At 47.4% G+C, this 20,221-nt stretch overlaps 2 protein-coding genes across 10 annotated transcripts in view; one reads left to right on the top strand and one right to left on the bottom strand.

The window, feature by feature from the left end:
* The window catches only part of BRD9 (bromodomain containing 9), a 351,813-nt gene extending 335,257 nt beyond the window's left edge, over nucleotides 1-16,556 (bottom strand). For 2 of the 9 annotated variants that reach the window (XM_063922669.1, XM_063922670.1), the window contains exons 1-2: nucleotides 16,287-16,555; nucleotides 7,520-7,737 (exon numbers count right to left, since the gene is read on the bottom strand). In XM_063922669.1, coding sequence (XP_063778739.1) covers nucleotides 7,520-7,737; nucleotides 16,287-16,371 — 303 coding nt within the window. In that variant the 5' untranslated portion in view covers nucleotides 16,372-16,555. Of the gene's footprint in view, nucleotides 1-7,519; nucleotides 7,738-16,286 lie in introns of all 9 variants that reach the window. The other 7 variants (XM_063922675.1, XM_063922676.1, XM_063922672.1 and 4 more) reach the window with 5 other exon arrangements.
* Nucleotides 16,557-16,720: 164 nt separating this feature from the next.
* The window catches only part of TRIP13 (thyroid hormone receptor interactor 13), a 436,692-nt gene continuing 433,191 nt past the window's right edge, over nucleotides 16,721-20,221 (top strand). Inside the window, exon 1 of the mRNA XM_063922679.1 lies at nucleotides 16,721-16,988. The gene's annotated coding sequence lies outside the window, so the exon portion shown is untranslated. The remainder of the gene's footprint in view (nucleotides 16,989-20,221) is intronic.

Here is a 20,221-nt window from a genome sequence, read left to right as displayed (position 1 = left end):
CCCGTAGCGGCGCTAGTATGCGTCTCCCTTCACGCGGCTGAACGATCACACTCTGTCTCCTGCGCGCTCCGGGACCGCTAGCGGCTTGTTAGCAGCTTGCATAGTGTGGGAGACATACTTCTATCCCCCCGGCGTGCTCTTTCAGCCCCGCACTATTCCTTGGTGACCACTGGCCGTCGCGCTGTTTGTGGTGACCTCATGTTTAAGAAACTTTAAGCTGGCAGGGGGAAAACAATAAAAATAAAAAACCTAACATGGGCCCCTATTATAAAAAAAAAAAAACAGTACTCACTTGTTGTATTTTAGGATCTCCTTGAAGAGAGATGCAGTTCCCTTCAATAGGGAACTTTGTCTCTCTAATGATATGCAGCTTTGTCCCCCTTTTCATTAGGTTGACGCAGCCAACTTATACTTTTAGAATTTTTGTCAGGAGCTAGTGCTCCCACGTGCTGTACCTCCAGCACAATTTTTCAAACTGGGGGATGAGGGATGTGAAAGGGGAGGAGCCGGCTGTGAAGACAATGCTAATTTTCACACCCCTACTGTATAAGACTGTTCCAGTGTCCCCTAGTGGATGAAAGAGAAAGGGGAATTAGAGACTCATACCCCTTTTCCACTGCCACAATAACCTGGGTTATTGCTGGGTCTACCCAAGCTGTGGCTCGTAAAAAAGGATCCTTGAAAAATAGCCCAGGTCGAGTGACCCGGGAATCCAACCCTGGTAGCTAACAGGAACGGACCCAGATGAGGGTGCTGTGTAAACGGCACTACCTGAGTTATGCTTAAAAACTGCCGATTTGTGCAGATGTCCACCTTAAGGGAGTGTCTGTATGTATGTAGAGCAGACATGGGTTCAGAGTGAACGGGGCAGGAATAACCTGGGTCCAAAGTGCAGTGTAATAATGGTGTCTGACCCAGGTCTAACTTGGGTCAGACATGGTATAAATTACATGCGAGTTCCCGATTGTGCTGTACACATAATGTGCATGCTTAATATGCTATTAAAAACTGAATAAGTAACAGTTTAAAATTAGGACATGGATTTCAAAAATCACTGCAATTTATTATACACAAAATATAATTCTATGAACAAAATAAGTCAAACAGACTTATATAAAAATTACAGAATAAATAATTAACAGTCATAAATAATAAGAATTTACTTACCGATAATTCTATTTCTCGTAGTCCGTAGTGGATGCTGGGAACTCCGTAAGGACCATGGGGAATAGCGGCTCCGCAGGAGACTGGGCACAAAAGTAAAGCTTTAGGACTACCTGGTGTGCACTGGCTCCTCCCCCTATGACCCTCCTCCAAGCCTCAGTTAGGATACTGTGCCCGGACGAGCGTACACAATAAGGAAGGATTTTGAATCCCGGGTAAGACTCATACCAGCCACACCAATCACACCGTACAACCTGTGATCTGAACCCAGTTAACAGCATGATAACAGCGGAGCCTCTGAAAAGATGGCTCACAACAACAAAAACCCGATTTTTGTAACAGCAACTATGTACAAGTATTGCAGACAATCCGCACTTGGGATGGGAGCCCAGCATCCACTACGGACTACGAGAAATAGAATTATTGGTAAGTAAATTCTTATTTTCTCTGACGTCCTAGTGGATGCTGGGAACTCCGTAAGGACCATGGGTATTATACCAAAGCTCCCAAACGGGCGGGAGAGTGCGGATGACTCTGCAGCACCGAATGAGCAAACTCAAGGTCCTCCTCAGCCAGGGTATCAAATTTGTAGAATTTAGCAAACGTGTTTGCCCCTGACCAAGTAGCTGCTCGGCAAAGTTGTAAAGCCGAGACCCCTCGGGCAGCCGCCCAAGATGAGCCCACTTTCCGTGTGGAATGGGCTTTTACAGATTTAGGCTGTGGCAGGCCTGCCACAGAATGTGCAAGCTGAATTGTACTACAAATCCAACGAGCAATAGTCTGCTTAGAAGCAGGAGCACCCAGCTTGTTGGGTGCATACAGGATAAACAGCGAGTCAGATTTTCTGACTCCAGCCGTCCTGGAAACATATATTTTCAGGGCCCTGACTACATCCAGCAACTTGGAGTCCTCCAAGTCCCTAGTAGCCGCAGGTACCACAATAGGCTGGTTCAGGTGAAACGCTGAAACAACCTTAGGGAGAAATTGAGGACGAGTCCTCAATTCTGCCCTGTCCGTATGAAAAATCAGGTAAGGGCTTTTATAGGATAAAGCCGCCAATTCTGACACACGCCTGGCCGAAGCCAGGGCCAACAGCATTACCACTTTCCATGTGAGATATTTTAAGTCCACAGTGGTGAGTGGTTCAAACCAATGTGATTTTAGGAACCCCAAAACTACATTGAGATCCCAAGGTGCCACTGGAGGCACAAAAGGAGGCTGTATATGCAGTACCCCCTTGACAAACGTCTGAACTTCAGGAACTGAAGCCAGTTCTTTCTGGAAGAAAATCGACAGGGCCGAAATTTGAACCTTAATAGACCCTAATTTTAGGCCCATAGACAGTCCTGTTTGCAGGAAATGCAGGAAACGACCCAGTTGAAATTCCTCTGTAGGGGCCTTCCTGGCCTCGCACCACGCAACATATTTACGCCAAATACGGTGATAATGTTGTGCGGTTACATCCTTCCTGGCTTTGATCAGGGTAGGGATGACTTCATCCGGAATGCCTTTTTCCTTCAGGATCCGGCGTTCAACCGCCATGCCGTCAAACACAGCCGCGGTAAGTCTTGGAACAGACCGGGTCCCTGCTGGAGCAGGTCCCTTCTTAGAGGTAGAGGCCACGGGTCCTCTGTGAGCATCTCTTGAAGTTCCGGGTACCAAGTCCTTCTTGGCCAATCCGGAGCCACGAGTATAGTTCTTACTCCTCTCCGTCTTATAATTCTCAGTACCTTGGGTATGAGAGGCAGAGGAGGGAACACATACACTGACTGGTACACCCATGGTGTTACCAGAGCGTCCACAGCTATTGCCTGAGGGTCCCTTGACCTGGCGCAATACCTGTCTAGTTTTTTGTTGAGGCGGGACGCCATCATGTCCACCTTTGGTTTTTCCCAACGGTTCACAATCATGTGAAAGACTTCTGGATGAAGTCCCCACTCTCCCGGGTGGAGGTCGTGCCTGCTGAGGAAGTCTGCTTCCCAGTTGTCCACTCCCGGAATGAACACTGCTGACAGTGCTATCACATGATTTTCCGCCCAGCGAAGAATCCTTGCAGCTTCTGCCATTGCCCTCCTGCTTCTTGTGCCGCCCTGTCTGTTTACGTGGGCGACTGCCGTGATGTTGTCTGACTGGATCAGCACCGGCTGACCTTGAAGCAGAGGTCTTGCTAGCCTTTGAGCATTGTAGATGGCCCTTAGCTCCAGGATATTTATGTGAAGTGATGTCTCCAGGCTTGACCACAAGCCCTGGAAATTTCTTCCCTGTGTGACTGCTCCCCAGCCTCTCAGGCTGGCATCCGTGGTCACCAGGACCCAGTCCTGAATGCCGAATCTGCGGCCCTCTAGAAGATGAGCACTCTGCAACCACCACAGGAGAGACACCCTTGTCTTTGGTGACAAGATTATCCGCTGATGCATCTGAAGATGCGACCCGGACCATTTGTCTAGCAGATCCCACTGGAAGGTTCTTGCGTGGAATCTGCCGAATGGGATTGCTTCGTAGGAAGCCACCATTTTTCCCAGGACCCTTGTGCATTGATGCACCGAGACTTGGCCTGGTTTTAGGAGATTTCTGACTAGCTCGGATAACTCCCTGGCTTTCTCCTCCGGGAGAAAATCCTTTTTCTGGACTGTGTCCAGGATCATCCCTAGGAATAGAAGGCGTGTCGTCGGGATCAGCTGCGATATTGGAATATTGAGAATCCAACCGTGCTGCCGCAACACTATCTGAGATAGTGCTACCCCGACTTCCAACTGTTCCCTGGATCTTGCCCTTATCAGGAGATCGTCCAAGTAAGGGATAACTAAAACTCCCTTCCTTCAAAGGAGTATCATCATTTCGGCCATTACCTTGGTAAAGACCCGCGGTGCCGTGGACAAGCCAAACGGCAGCGTCTGAAACTGATAGTGACAATTCTGTACCACAAACCTGAGGTACCCTTGGTGAGAAGGGTAAATTGGGACATGTAGGTAAGCATCTTTGATGTCCAGAGACACCATATAATCCCCTTCTTCCAGGTTTGCAATCACTGCTCTGAGTGACTCCATCTTGAATTTGAACCTCTGTATGTAAGTGTTCAAGGATTTTAGATTTAAAATTGGTCTCACCGAGCCGTCCGGCTTCGGTACCACAAACAGTGTGGAATAATACCCCTTTCCCTGTTGCAGGAGGGGTACCTTGATTATCACCTGCTGGGAATACAGCTTGTGAATGGTTTGCAATACTGCCTCCCTGTCTGAGGGAGACGTCGGTAAAGCAGACTTTAGGAAACGGCGAGGGGGAGACGTCTCGAATTCCAATTTGTACCCCTGAGATACCACCTGAAGGATCCAGGGGTCCACTTGCGAGTGGGCCCACTGCGCGCTGAACTTCTTGAGACGGGCCCCCACCGTGCCTGAGTCCGCTTGTAAAGCCCCAGCGTCATGCTGAGGACTTTGCGGAGGCGGGAGAGGGCTTCTGTTCCTGGGAACTGGCTGTGTGCTGCAGCCTTTTTCCTCTCCCTCTGCCACGGGGCAGAAATGAGGAGCCTTTTGCCCGCTTGCCCTTATGGGGCCGAAAGGACTGCGCCTGATAATACGGCGTCTTCTTATGTTGAGAGGCTACCTGGGGTAAAAATGTGGATTTTCCAGCAGTTGCCGTGGCTACCAGGTCTGATAGACCTACCCCAAATAACTCCTCCCCCTTATAAGGCAATACTTCCATGTGCCTTTTGGAATCCGCATCACCTGACCACTGCTGCGTCCATAACCCTCTTCTTGCAGAAATGGACAGCGCGCTAACTCTTGATGCCAGTCGGCAAATATCCCTCTGCGCATCACGCATATATAAAAATGCATCTTTTAAATGCTCTATAGTCAGTAATATACTGTCCCTATCTAGGGTATCAATATTTTCAGTCAGGGAATCCGACCAAGCCACCCCAGCACTGCACATCCAGGCTGAGGCGATTGCCGGTCGCAGTATAACACCCGTGTGAGTGTATATACATTTTAGGATATTCTCCTGCTTTCTGTCGGCAGGTTCCTTTAGGGCGGCCGTATCAGGAGAGGGTAGTGCCACCTGTTTAGACAAGCGTGTTAACGCTTTATCCACCCTAGGGGGTGTTTCCCAACGTGCCCTATCCTCTGGCGGGAAAGGGTATGATGCCAATAACCTTTTAGGAATTATTAGTTTTTTATCGGGGGAAACCCACGCCTCATCACACACTTCATTTAATTCCTCGGATACAGGAAAAACTACAGGCAGTTTTTTCTCACCAAACATAATACCCTTTTTAGTGGTACTTGTATTATCAGAAATATGCAAAACATTTTTCATTGCCTCAATCATGTAACGTGTGGCCCTACTGGAAGTCACATTTGTCTCATCATCGTCGACACTGGAGTCAGTATCCGTGTCTGTGTCTGCCATCTGAGGTAACGGGCGTTTTAGAGCCCCTGATGGCGTTTGAGACCCCTGGACAGGCACAAGCCGAGTAGCCGGCTGTCTCATATCGTCAACTGTCTTTCGTAAAGAGCTGACATTGTCACGCAATTCCTTCCATAAGCTCATCCACTCAGGTGTCGACTCCCTAGGGCGTGACAACTCTATTATAGGCAATTGCTCCGCCTCCATCTCATTTTCCTCCTCAAACATGTCGACACAATCGTACCGACACACCGCACACACACAGGGAATGCTCTGATAGAGGACAGGACCCCACTAGCCCTTTGGGGAGACAGAGGGAGAGTATGACAGCACACACCAGAGCGCTATATATAGACAGGAATACCACTATATAACGTGCTTTTCCCTTTATAGCTGCTGTTATTATCAAAACTGCGCCAAATTAGTGCCCCCCCTCTCTTTTTTACCCTTTTCTGTAGTGCAGGACTGCAGGGGAGAGTCAGGGAGACGTCCTTCCAGCGGAGCTGTGATGGAAAATGGCGCCCGTGTGCTGAGGAGATAGGCTCCGCCCCCTTCTCGGCGGCCTTTTCTCACGCTTTTTGGTGAATTCTGGCAGGGGTTAAAATACATCCATATAGCCCTGGGGGTTATATGTGGTGTATTTTCGCCAGCCAAGGTGTTTTACATTGCTGCTCAGGGCGCCCCCCCCTAGCGCCCTGCACCCTCAGTGACCGGAGTGTGAAGTGTGCCTGAGGAGCAATGGCGCACAGCTGCAGTGCTGTGCGCTACCTTGTTGAAGACTGATGTCTTCTGCCGCCGATTTTTCCGGACCTCTTCTTGCTTCTGGCTCTGTAAGGGGGCCGGCGGCGCGGCTCTGGGACCGGACTCCGAGGCTGGGCCTGTGTTCGGTCCCTCTGGAGCTAATGGTGTCCAGTAGCCTAAGAAGCCCAAGCTGGCTGCAAGCAGGCAGGTTTGCTTCTTCTCCCCTTAGTCCCTCGATGCAGTGAGCCTGTTGCCAGCAGGTCTCACTGAAAATAAAAAACCTAAAACTAAACTTTCACTAAGAAGCTCAGGAGAGCCCCTAGTGTGCACCCTTCTCGGCCGGGCACAAAAATCTAACTGAGGCTTGGAGGAGGGTCATAGGGGGAGGAGCCAGTGCACACCAGGTAGTCCTAAAGCTTTACTTTTGTGCCCAGTCTCCTGCGGAGCCGCTATTCCCCATGGTCCTTACGGAGTTCCCAGCATCCACTAGGACGTCAGAGAAAATTATGTTTTATTGAAATCAGAGGGTTATCTATAATAAGAAGTTCTCTTGCCGTATGTCCCAGGTGTTACAAGGCATTAATCAGTTTAATTGAGGCTAAAGAAATATTTCTTTACATATGTCAGCTTTAAAAAAGATATTACCTACTGTCTCTCCATGATAAATGAGCCATCCTACTGTATGTCTGCGCAAAAAGTGTTTTTCTTTTACTTGCCGAAGCTACACTTACTGAATGTGGTAGTTATAATTGCACGAATATATGCAAAATTATTCTTTATTTTAAAGGCACCACAAAGTTTCTGCAGCGCTATACATGGTGAATACACAACAACAACAAAACATGACAGATCAGTGGTACAGAAAATGTACAATCACATATCGTTGGAAAATACAGGGCGATAAAACTGACAAACTAGGTAGGATGCACAAAAGAGAATAAGGGTCTGGGACTTTCACTCAAGTGGAGAGGAGTCATTGGAAGGGGAAGGCAAATCAATACTCAATGAACCTGTACCCATAAAGAGGCAAGCACACTGAGTCATTAAAAGATACTAGGAGACAAGGACCAGAAGCAAGAATAGTTTTAGGGAGGAATATGATGGAGGAGGGCCCTGTACGTTAGTGCCTACGTAGGGAAGGGAGGGGTGCCAAATACTGTACTTTTATTGGACATGAACAACATATACCTAACAGGCAATATCATACCTTTCTCCGTCTCCTTTCTTCATCATCCAGATGCTTGTCTTTCTCTGACTTTTTTTTCTTTTTCTTCTTTTTTTCCTTGTGTCGCTCACGTTGCTCATGATCTGATCGATCATCATAGTAACTAGAATCATGTCCAGAGCCAGACAGTTCAGTAACTTCACTTCCCCCAACTTTAAGAACCAGTTTCAAAGGTTTTTCCAAAGGCTTGTCCACATAGTCTAAACACAGGAAAAAATTTAATATAGACAACACAGTGGATTTCCAAATGACTAATCCACATCTACATAGACAGATTTTAAAAGTACAAATTAAATTACTCTTAAACTTGTCTCCAAACTATGTTTTTAAATATTCCTTAATATATAATTCTATTATTCTGTCAGAACAATGATTTATGTAAATTATAAGTGACAGTTATATCTATTTAGTCTGTAATATCTGCATAGCTAAGAATTTGAATGTCATCTCATCAGAATTCATTAGCCAAATACAGGTTAAGTCTCCCATATCCAAACAGTATATTGGATTTTTCTGTATTTTGGAACATTTGCATACCATAATGAAATATAACAGGGATGGGCACCAAGTCGAAGCACAAAATGTATTTATGTTTCATATACACCTTATACACAAAGCCTGAAGGTAATTTTTTTTTTTTTTTTTACACAATATTTTTTATAATTTTGTACATTGAACAGTTTGTGTCAGGGTTGGTTGGTTGGTTTAAACCAATGTTTTTTTTTAAATTTATTTTTATAAAAACCACACTGTATTTTTCATTATGCTATTAGTACAGGCATGGCACCATGACTTAAAAAAAAAAAAGCCTATTATACTAAATGTTTAATGCCAGTGACATGCCCGGTGCCAACGCTTAACAACTCCTTTTTGTATGCATGTATGTGTTTCTCTGAAAAGTGCTTTTGCATTTTCCATTTTGTATTACTATTCATATTTATTTAATTATAATAAGTAAGACTAATGCTTAACATTAACTTGTTCTTATTTTCAATTTAATCTATCTATGAGTGTACTTTGTATGTATTAATATCTACATATATACAGTATTCAGATGTAATAGGAATAATAAGCTGTAAAAAAAATGGTTTTACTGAAAGGGATCAGTACTAAATCCCGCTGGACGAGATCCCGGCGGTCGAAATACCGACGCCGGAATCCCGACAGGGGTGGCGAGCGGAACGCAGCCCCGCTTCGCTCGCCAGACTGCGGGCATGGTGCCTCGCTACGCTCAGCACACTATTATATTCTCCCTCTATGTGTGTCGTGGACACCCACGGAGGGAGAATATGTCGGGATTGTGCTGATCGGGATTCCGGCGTCGGTATTTCGACCGCTGGGATCCCGTCCAGCGGGATCTTGACCGCCTCCCTACTGAAATATGTAAAATAAATCAAAGCCTAATAACATTATTAATGTTAGAAAGCATTAAAACATGATTGATTGAAGTTTCTAAAACAGGATAAAAAAAAAAAATCATTAAAACATTAAAGCAATAAATAAATAAATAAAAATATAATAATCATTTGGTTTAAAAAAAAAAAAATAGGATTTTAATTACCTGCCGGTAAATCCTTTTCTCGTAGTCCGTAGAGGAGACTGGGGTCCACATTAGTACCATGGGGTATAGACGGGTCCACTAGGAGCCATTGGCACTTTAAGAGTTTAAGAGTGTGGGCTGGCTCCTCCCTCTATGCCCCTCCTACCAAACTCGGTTTAGAAAATGTGCCCGGAGGAGACGGACATCTTCGAGAGAAGGATTGTACACAGATAGTGGTGAGATTCACAACAGCTCACACATACAAGGCAAACCAAGCTAACTAGCTTGAAACTCTGCAACCGCTGAAACATTACTTACCAAGTAACAAGGCAGTTTTCAACTAAAAACAAAGCTGTACTGAACAAGATAACCACTGCAGGAAAACAAAGCGCTGGGCGGACGCCCAGAATCCTCTACTGACTACGAGAAAAGGATTTACCGGTAGGTAATTAAAATCCTATTTTCTCTTATGTCCTAGAGGATGCTGGGGTCCACATTAGTACCATGGGGATGTACCAAAGCTCCAAGAATGGTAGGAAGAGCACGGAGGCTCCTGCAGAACTGACTGACCAAACTTTAGGTCCTCAGAGGCCAAAGTATCGAACTTATAGAACTTTGCAAACGTGTTCGACCCAGACTAAGTAGCCGCTAGGCAAAGCTGTAAAGCCGAGACACCCCGGGCAGCTGCCCAGGTAGAACCCCCCTTACGAGTAGAGTGGGCCTTAATAGAAGTAGGACACGGCAAGCCTGCTGTAGAATACGCATGCTGGATACTGAACCTGATCCAGCGAGAGATCGTCTGCTTAAAAGCAGGACACCCAATTTTCTTGGGATCATACAAGGCAAATAGAGAGTCCGATTTTCTGTGACAAGCAGTCTCCTTCACATAGACCTTTGGAGCCATTACAATATCTAAGGACTTTGATGAAATTGAGGAGTCAGTCGCAACTGGCACCACAATAGGTTGGTTGATATGAAATGCCGACACAACCTTCGGAAGGAACTGCTGACGTGTCCGGAGCTCAGCTCTATCTTCATGGAAGATCAAGTAAGGGCTGTTACAGGACAAAGCCCCCAACTCCGACACACGTCTAGCAGAAGCTAAAGCCAACAAAATGACAGCCTTCCACGTGAGAAACTTGACCTCAACCTCCTGTAGAGGCTCAAACCAGTCCAACTGGAGGAACTGCAACACCACGTTAAGATCCCAGGACGCAGTACAAAGGGAGGTTGGATGTGCTGAACTCCTTTCAAAAAGGTCTGAACCTCACGGAGGGCAGCCGACTGTTTCTGGAAGAAAATGGAAAAGGCCGAAATCTGGACCTTCACGGATCCCAACCTCAGGCCCATATCCACACCTGCTTGTAGGAAGATGAGAAACCATCCCAGTTGAAACTCCACCGTAGGAAACCTCTTGGACTCACACCAAGATACATATTTTTTCCAAAAAACTATGGTAATGTTTAGACGTTACTCATTTCCTAGCCTGTATCAGGGTAGGAATAACCTTGTTTGAAATGCCCTTCCGAGCTAATACCTGGCGTTCAACCTCCATGCCGTCAAACGTAGCCGCGGTAAGTCTTGATAGGCGAACAGCCCCTGCTGCAGCAGGTCCTCCCGAAGAGGAAGAGGCCTCGGCTCTTCTAGCAGTAGATCCACGTACCAAGTCCTTCTTGGCCAGTCTGGAGCAATAAGGATCGCTTGAACTCTTATTCTCCTTATGATCTTTAGAACTCTTGGAATGAGAGGGAGTGGAGGAAACATGTACACCGAATGGAACACCCACGGAGTAACTAGGGCGTCCGCCGCCACGGCTTGCGGGTCCCTTGACCTGGAGCAATATCGCTGAAGATTCATGTTGAGACGAGAGACCATCATGTCTATTTGAGGTACACCCCAAAGATCTGTTACCTCCCTGAACACCTCCGGATGGAGATCCCACTCTCCTGGATGGAGATCGTGTCTGCTGAGGAAGTCCGCTTCCCAGTTGTCTACTCCCGGAATGAAGATTGCTGACAGCGCCAACGCGCGCTTTTCCGCCCAGAGGATGATTCTTGTTACCTCTGACATTGCAGCTCTGCTCTTTGTTCCACCTTGTCGGTTTATGTTAGCCACCGTCGTTACATTGTCCGACTGCACCTGAATGGCATGACCTTGCAGAAGATGGGTCGCTTGGAGAATGTTTCCCCTTTGAGTGACTGCGCGCCTATTTTGCATCCGTGGTTAGAAGGATCCAATCCTGAATCCCGAACCTGCGGCCCTCTAGAAGGTGAGGTCATGGAAGCCACCAGAGGAGTGAAATCCTGGCCTTTGGCGACAGACGTATTCTCTGGTGCATGTGTAGATGAGATTCCGACCACTTGTCTAGGAGATCCAGTTGGAAGGGTGGAGCATGAAACCTCTTGTACGGCAGAGCGTCGTAAGAGGCCACCATCTTCCCAAGAAGGTGAATGCACTGATGAACCGAGACCTGGGCTGGTTTCGTGACATCCCGGACCATTGTTTGTATCACCAACGCTTTCTCCACTGGGAGAAACACCCTCTGCACTTCCGTGTCGAGGATCATTCCCAGAAAAGACAACCTCCTGGTCGATTCCAAATGTGATTTTGGAAGGTTCAGGATCCGACAGTGTTCTATGAGCAGACGAGTCGTGAGAACAATGGACTGCAACAACATTTCCCTGGATGATGCCTTTATCAGCAGATCGTCTAGATATGGGATTATGTTCACCCCCTGTCTACGGAGGAGAACCATCATCTCGGCCATCACCTTGGTGAGCACCCTCGGTGCTGTGGACAGGCCGAATGGCAAGGCCTGGAACTGAAAATGACTGTCTAACAGTGCGAATCGGAGAAAAGCTTGCGGCGGCCAAATTGGAATGTGGAGGTACGCCTCCTTGATATCCAGGGATACCAGGAATTCCCCCTCCTCCAGACCTGATATCACCGCCCTCAAAGACTCCATTTTGAACTTGAACTCCTTCAGAAAGGGGTTTAGCGATTTTAAGTTCAAAATGGGCCTGACCGAACCATCCGGTTTCAGTACCACGAAAAGGTTCAAATTGTAACCCTTGTTTTGCAAATGGGGAGGAACTGGTACAATGACCTGTGACCCTACCAACTTTTGGATGGCTTCCTGTAAGACAGCCCTGTCTGCCAGCAAAACTGGCAAGCCTGATTTGAAGAACCGGTGAGGTGGGAGATCTTGAAACTGCAACCTGTGACACAATATTCTGTACCTAGGGATCCAGGCCAGACGACACCCAGACGTGGCTGAAATGCCTGAGTCTCACCCCCACCGGCCCTACCTCCAGGCCGCGCGGTCCACCGTCATGCTGAGGACTTAGGCGTACCTGAAGCAGGCTTCTGTTCCTGGGTACCTGCGGCAGGTTTCTTGGAGTTTGGCCGACCTCCCCTAAAGAAGGTCTTATAGGCACTACACACTGGCCGATTTTCTGAAAGATATGAACGATCTCGTTCATAAATGAACGAGAACTCGTTCATATCTTTCAGTGTGGAGACTCCAGCGATGAACGATGCGCGGCCCCGCGCTCGTTCATCGCTGGTCTCCCGTCGGCTGTGCATGCAGGCCAATATGGACGATCTCGTCCATATTTGCCTGCACTTCAATGCAGCCGCGTGACGGGGGGAGTGAAGAAACTTCACTCCCCCCGTCACTGCCACCCCGCCGCAGGGTCGCTCGTCGGCCACCTCAGCGGCGCATCGTCAAATGAGTAGGGCCCCTTAGACGGCTTGGCCTTTCTTGCTTTAGTAGCCCGAAAGGACTGTGATGCAGGAGAAGTGAAAGATTTCTTCGTAGCCGGTGCAGCTGAGGGAAGAAAAGGTGACCTACCCGCGGTCGCTGTGGAAATCCACGCATCCAGCGCTTCCTCAAAGAGAGCCTGTCCTGTATAGGGTAGGGTCTCCACACCTCCCCTGGATTCCGCGTCGGCAGACCACTGGCGCAACCAAAGTCCTCTGCGAGCCGAGACAGACACGGAAGATATCCCTGCAGCCATCGAACCCAGGTCCTTCATGGATTCCACCATAAATCCTGCAGAATCCTGAATGTTACGTAAAAACAATTCAACATCACCTTTATCCATTGTATCGAAATCTTCAAGTAACGTGCCTGACCACTTTACTATAGCCTTGGAAATCCATGCACAGGCAGTAGTAGGCCGTAGTATCACCCCTGAAGCCGTGTATATGGATGAGTGTAGCGTCAATTTTGCGATCAGCCGGTTCTTTTAACGCGGTAGATCCTGGGACAGGTAAAACCACCTTTTTTGCGAGTCTGGATACAGACGCGTCAACTATGGGTGGATTTTCCCATTTCCCATCCCTTCTAGGGATCTGAAATTTTTTCTCTGGGTTTCCCCAAGCTTTCTCAAAAATAGCATTTAATTCTTTAGACGCAGGGAAAGTTAGCGAGGCTTTCTTATTGTCTGTAAAGTAAACCTTCTCAACCTGCTCAGGTGTTATCAGCAATATTCAACACATCTCTAATTGCCTCTATCAACTGCACCCCTTTTGCAAGAGATGCCGCCCCCCGCAGTACATCCCCATCTGCCGTGTCAGAGTCGGTATTAGTGTCATCCTGCATAATAAGGGCAAGAGCACGTTTTTGGCTGCCGCACTATGTACCGCTGAGCCCCGGAACGCAGTTAGTACTGCGCTCCATACCCTGTTGCCGCCATCTTCACACCCGCTCCTCACTTGCTAGGGGGGGCAGTGACTAACACGGCACAAGTCTTCTGACTCTGTAAGGGGGTGGCGGCATGCTGCCGGGGTGAGCGATCCCCTGTGGCGCCAAAAATCCCTTCAGGAGCTCAGTGTCCTGTCAGCGGAGATAGTGGCTCATAACCCTTAGGGCAGACACTACTCCCCCGCCTTAGTCCCACGAAGCAGGGAGGCTGTTGCCAGCAGTCTCCCTGTAAAAGAATAAACTCTAAAAAAAACTTTTACTAGAGAAGCTCTGGAGAGCTCCCCTTGCTGTGACCGGCTCCTCCGGGCACATTTTCTAACCTGTAGGAGAGGCATAGAGGGAGGAGCCAGACCACACTCTCACACTCTTAAAGTGCCAATGGCTCCTAGTGGCCCGTCTATACCCCATGGTACTAATGTGGAACCCAGCGTCTAGAACGTAAGAGAAAATGGTGTTGTTTTTTTTTTAAACCTGGTTTTATCCAACCCTGGTTTGTGTACAATGAACCATCAGAAAGCAAAGGTGTCACTATCTCAGTCGCGCTCAAAAATTTCAGAAATTTGGATATGGGAGACTCAATTTGTATATGTAATGGCAACTCTAAATTATGCATGAAGAAATCACATCAAGTTTCTATAGTCTGTATAAAAACATGTCAGCCTCCAGCTTTTATATGGTCACCATCTAAGGTCTAATATTCATATACTATACCAGTGGTTCCCAAACTTCTTGGAATCACGGCGCCCTCGAGCATCAGAATTTTTTTCACGGCACCTCATGGACAAAAGCTTCTTATTGAGAAATTCAGAAAGAAATATTAAATGAAGTAAATTGTGTTTATATGTCATCCATAAGTTAAATTGTGTGGTGAGGGACAAGATTTGCTTCTGTTTGTCCACGTATTTTATGATTAGCAGCCACCAGCATCGGTTTTGCCTATTACATTGACCATAAATAATTTTAATTGGTCCTGGACCACCAATCCAAGGCACCCCTACAAGTGTCCCGAGGCACCCCAGGGTGCCACGGCACACAGTTTGGGAACCACTGTACTATACAGTAAAGAGTAATTATGCATCCCTGAAACAGGATTAAGAGAAATCTAAATATTTTGTTTAAAATGTTTCTTTCTTCATTAAGGAATAAATTACACTTTTAAATAAAGTAAATATTTTGTTTAGTAAGCCACTGTAAATAAATTAGAAAAATAAATAAAATATATAATAATAATAATAATTACAGTACCTCAATAAAAAGAAGGGGTCAATCCAAGTAGGCGCAAGTGAATTTAATGAAACTCACATACATCGCATAAACGCCTGCACCCGTGAAATGTTTCAGTGATGACACACAGTGAGATAAATCTGTAAGATTTTGACTATATAGTCAAAATCTTATGAAAAGTTAGTGCATATCTCATAGTGCTAGGCAGCTTGCGATACAGATTCGATCCCGATGCGCGCTCCTGTGGGGTCGGTATCGTAAGGCTAGATAGACTGTGCAGGCAAGTCAATCTTGACTATCTAGTGTACTATCTAGTATAAAGTATAGTCAAAATTGGCACTTAGTCAAAATCGTACATAGACAAAATCTCAAGCACAGATAGTCAAAATCTGTCCTATCTGTGCTATCTGGGCTCTGGGGGAGTTCAAGGGAAATCGCATAGTCAAAATCGAACATAGCAGGGATCTCACCGTGTGTACATTACAATTCGCTGTAGTCGCAGCCAGTTTGTTCGACTTTTCTACAAAATACAACCTGGGAGAAGTGCAAGTAGGGGAAATATCCAGGACCCCAAAATACTAACAACCGCTATAGCAGGGCCGTATAGAAGGCTGTTAGTGTCCATAAGGAAAGCACTGGAGGTTCTTATAAGGTGTACAATGGTGATTTTTGCAGTTTTTATTAACGATTGAAAAAATTACAGCATGTTTTTCATCAAATTTAAATATTTCCAGCATTTGGGGAAAAATTACTGTATAGTAATATTTCAGTGCTTTTATACACATACATTCACCTCTTATCTGCAAGTTCAAACCCCCAATTCCCATTCATACAGCCCCTCCACATACCTGCCTCACATCATTTAACCCATTATTGAGCTTTACAGAGAAATTCACATAAAACCTGACATGTCTTTACTGGCCAAATAAAGCTATTTAAAGCCTCACTAATTTGGCACAATTATTCAGTGGGAGGGAGCACCAGGGGTTCTGCACTGTGTCCTGACATTTTTCAATTTATAATAAAGATTTTCCTTACTATCTTTCCACCCGCTTTTCAGAAAAGTCAATGCAAGTTTGAAATTGGATTGGAAAATAATTCGCAGTGTAACATGAACTCGGAGGTCCCAACTCGCACCTAATCGGATTGACCCCGAAGACTGAGATTGCTGTAACTGAGTGTAAAAACACAGTGACATAAAAGCAGACACAGAGCATACGCCACCCCCAGAGTATAGAAGTACAGCACAGCGCCGAGTAACCCCGATCGGTACACACACTGGGATTGGTCTCCGGGAGAGCCGAGCTCACCGGCGTCGTAGGACCGCCACTCAGACCGGTGCTTCTTATGCTTCTTCCCCATAGCCGGCCTGCTGCTGCTACTACTCAGATTTAAAAACAAAAAACAAAACCGTCCGGAATGCGGAATTGGAAACAAAACAGAATTATGGCCGCAGCCTGATAGGACAGCAGTAACAAATGTGAAATGGCAACACACAAGATGGCGAGGAACAACCACCCATTGGCTGCTATCGCGAGAGGGGTGTGGGTGTTTTGGTTCCCCCCTGTCGCGTAGTCTGGATAAAGTCAGCAGGGACGACGTACACTAGAAGTATATATATATATATATATATATAAGTAAATATTCACATCGAATTTTAATAGTTCTGCCTTAATCACAGAATTTACTGTGCATGGATTATTAATTCTGTAGCCGACGACGTTCCCTTCAATAGATCTTGGTCTTCGGAAAAATGGACGAGCCTCCTGGTAACTGACTGCAGGGACAGAGACACTTTTCTGAGCAAAAGTTGTTTGTTGACATATGGGCTATGAGGAGATCTCCGCCCCCTCTAGTGCCTGAGAGCCAAGGCGCGCGCTAGATTTGATTATTCGGCTTCAATCAGTCAGAATAGCTAAGTACGGGTGCGTGTCCTCCTGCTTGCTGTGCCACCTGACGGTCTGGGAGGGTGGTGATAGGTGAGTGTCCTGTGACTGCCTTGTGACTTCGTGGGGCTTATTTTTAAATGCATTTAAGTATATAGATATATAGAAAAATATACGATGCTGAAGTTAGCTTCTTATTCAGCCAGCTTCTTATTCGAGCTCCGGCTTCTTATTCAAAAAAATTAGTTTTGCAAGGGTTAACTAGTCTTGGGCCACAAATTTGACACCTGAAATCAACAGAGGCATACCCTCCAACATTTTACACAGAAAAATCGGTACAAATCCAAAAAGGGGCGTGGTCGCGTGTAAAGGGTGGGGGGGGGGGCGTGACCACGCCCCTTTTCCTATACTTTCAATGGAAGTTTGGAGAGGCAAAAATCGGTACAGACCATGAAAAAAAGCTACTGTACCTATTAAAAAGGTACAGTTGGAGGGTATGCAGAGGGTGGTCACTTACATATCACCCACTTGTATTTTGCTTGGCCCAACGCTGTTTTGGGCATGAAATACACTGGCAAAGTGGGCACACACCATATTTTACCATTTTGAATAAGTAGCTGTAGTTTCTCTAACGTCCTAAGTGGATGCTGGGGACTCCGTAAGGACCATGGGGAATAGCGGCTCCGCAGGAGACTGGGCACAAAAGTAAAAGCTTTAGGACTACCTGGTGTGCACTGGCTCCTCCCCCTATGACCCTCCTCCAAGCCCCAGTTAGATTTTTGTGCCCGAACGAGAAGGGTGCACACTAGGTGGCTCTCCTGAGCTGCTTAGTGAAAAGTTTAGTTTTAGGTTTTTTATTTTCAGTGAGACCTGCTGGCAACAGGCTCACTGCACCGAGGGACTAAGGGGAGAAGAAGCGAACTCACCTGCGTGCAGAGTGGATTGGGCTTCTTAGGCTACTGGACATTAGCTCCAGAGGGACGATCACAGGCCCAGCCATGGATGGGTCCCAGAGCCGCGCCGCCGGCCCCCTTACAGAGCCAGAAGACTGAAGAGGTCCGGGAAATCGGCGGCAGAAGACGTCCTGTCTTCAATAAGGTAGCGCACAGCACCGCAGCTGTGCGCCATTGCTCTCAGCACACTTCACACTCCGGTCACTGAGGGTGCAGGGCGCTGGGGGGGGGGCGCCCTAAGACGCAATAAAAACACCTTAGATGGCTAAAAATACATCACATATAGCTCCTGGGCTATATGGATGCATTTAACCCCTGCCAGTTTTTCCTTAAAAAAGCGGGAGAAAGGCCGCCGAGAAGGGGGCGGAGCCTATCTCCTCAGCACACAAGCGCCATTTTCCCTCACAGCTCCGTTGGAGGGAAGCTCCCTGACTCTCCCCTGCAGTCCTGCACTACAGAAACAGGGTAAAACAAGAGAGGGGGGGCATCAAATTTGGCAGATTAATAATACAGCAGCTATATAAGGGAAAAACACTTATATAAGGTTATCCCTGTGTGTGTATATGTATATATATATATATATATATATAGCGCTCTGGTGTGTGCTGGCAAACTCTCCCTCTGTCTCCCCAAAGGGCTAGTGGGGTCCTGTCCTCTATCAGAGCATTCCCTGTGTGTGTGCTGTGTGTCGGTACGTTGTGTCGACATGTATGAGGAGGAAAATGGTATGGAGGCGGAGCAATTGCCTGTAATAGTGATGTCACCCCCTAGGGAGTCGACACCTGACTGGATGGTCGTATGGAAGGAATTACGTGATAGCGTCAGCACTTTACAAAAGACTGTTGACGACATGAGACAGCCGGAAAAACAGTTAATACCTGTCCAGGCGTCTCAAACACCGTCAGGGGCTCTAAAGCGCCCGTTACCTCAGATGGTCGACACAGACCCAGACACGGACACTGACTCCAGTGTCGACGGTGAGGAAACAAACGTATTTCTCTAACGTCCTAGTGGATGCTGGGGACTCCGAAAGGACCATGGGGAATAGCGGCTCCGCAGGAGACTGGGCACAAAGTAAAAGCTTTAGGACTAGCTGGTGTGCACTGGCTCCTCCCACTATGACCCTCCTCCAAGCCTCAGTTAGATTTTGTGCCCGAACGAGAAGGGTGCAATCTAGGTGGCTCTCCTGAGCTGCTTAGAGTAAAAGTTTAAATAGGTTTTTTATTTTCGGTGAGACCTGCTGGCAACAGGCTCACTGCATCGAGGGACTTAGGGCTAAAACACACTACACGGTTGTTGCCGGCCGGGAAAAAGCCGGACGGCTTTTTCCCGTGCCGGCATTGTAGTTAACAGTGTGAGGGGTAGGGTCCCTTCACACTGCACGGCCCCGGCCCGGCTGCCGGGTTGCAGCCGGGTCTCACCACTGGAAGGTCCGGCGGCCGGGCCGTCCTTGGAGCCAGTGAACCGTGTGTGTGAAGGGGAGCTTTCACACACAACGGTTACTTCTGCAGCCGTGTCTGATGCTGCGCATGCGCACTGCATCACACACGGCTCAAAGCCGTCCTGTGTGACAGACACTGCCGGTTTCTCCCGGATGGCAAAAAGCCGGACAAAGTTTGTCCGGCTTTTTGCCATCCGGGAAAAACCGGAGTGTGTGTTACAGCCCATAGGGGAGAGAAACGAACTCACCTGCGTGCAGAGTGGATTGGGTTTCTTAGGCTACTGGACATTAGCTCCAGAGGGACGATCACAGGCCCAGCCATGGATGGGTCCCGGAGCCGCGCCGCCGGCCCCCTTACAGATGCTGAAGCAAGAAGAGGTCCATAAATCGGCGGCAGAAGACTTTCCTGTCTTCATAAGGTAGCGCACAACACTGCAGCTGTGCGCCATTGCTCTCAGCACACTTCACACTCCGGTCACTGAGGGTGCAGGACGCTGGGGGGGGGCGTCCTGGGAAGCAATGAATTTACCTTAGTTGGCGAAAAATACATCACATATAGCTCCTGGGCTATATGGATGTATTTAACCCCTGCCAGTTTTCCAGTAAAAAGCGGGAGAAGAGCCCGCCGTGAAGGGGGCGGGGCCTATCTCCTCAGCACACAGCGCCATTTTTCCCACACAGCTCCGCTGGTAGGAAGGCTCCCAGAATCTCCCCTGCATCCTGCAACTACAGAAACAGGGTAAAAAAGAGAGGGGGGCACTTATTTGGCAAAATAACAGACATAAGCAGCTATAAGGGATAGACACTTATTGTAAGGTTGTCCCTATACATATATAGCGCTCTGGTGTGTGCTGGCAAACTCTCCCTCTGTCTCCCCAAAGGGCTAAGTGGTTCCTGTCCTCTATCAGAGCATTCCCTGTGTGTGTGCTGGG

This window comes from Pseudophryne corroboree, chromosome 5, assembly GCF_028390025.1.
Source record: "Pseudophryne corroboree isolate aPseCor3 chromosome 5, aPseCor3.hap2, whole genome shotgun sequence".
Taxonomy (NCBI): Eukaryota; Metazoa; Chordata; class Amphibia; order Anura; family Myobatrachidae; genus Pseudophryne; species Pseudophryne corroboree.
This window is presented reverse-complemented; position numbering and strand designations above follow the sequence as displayed.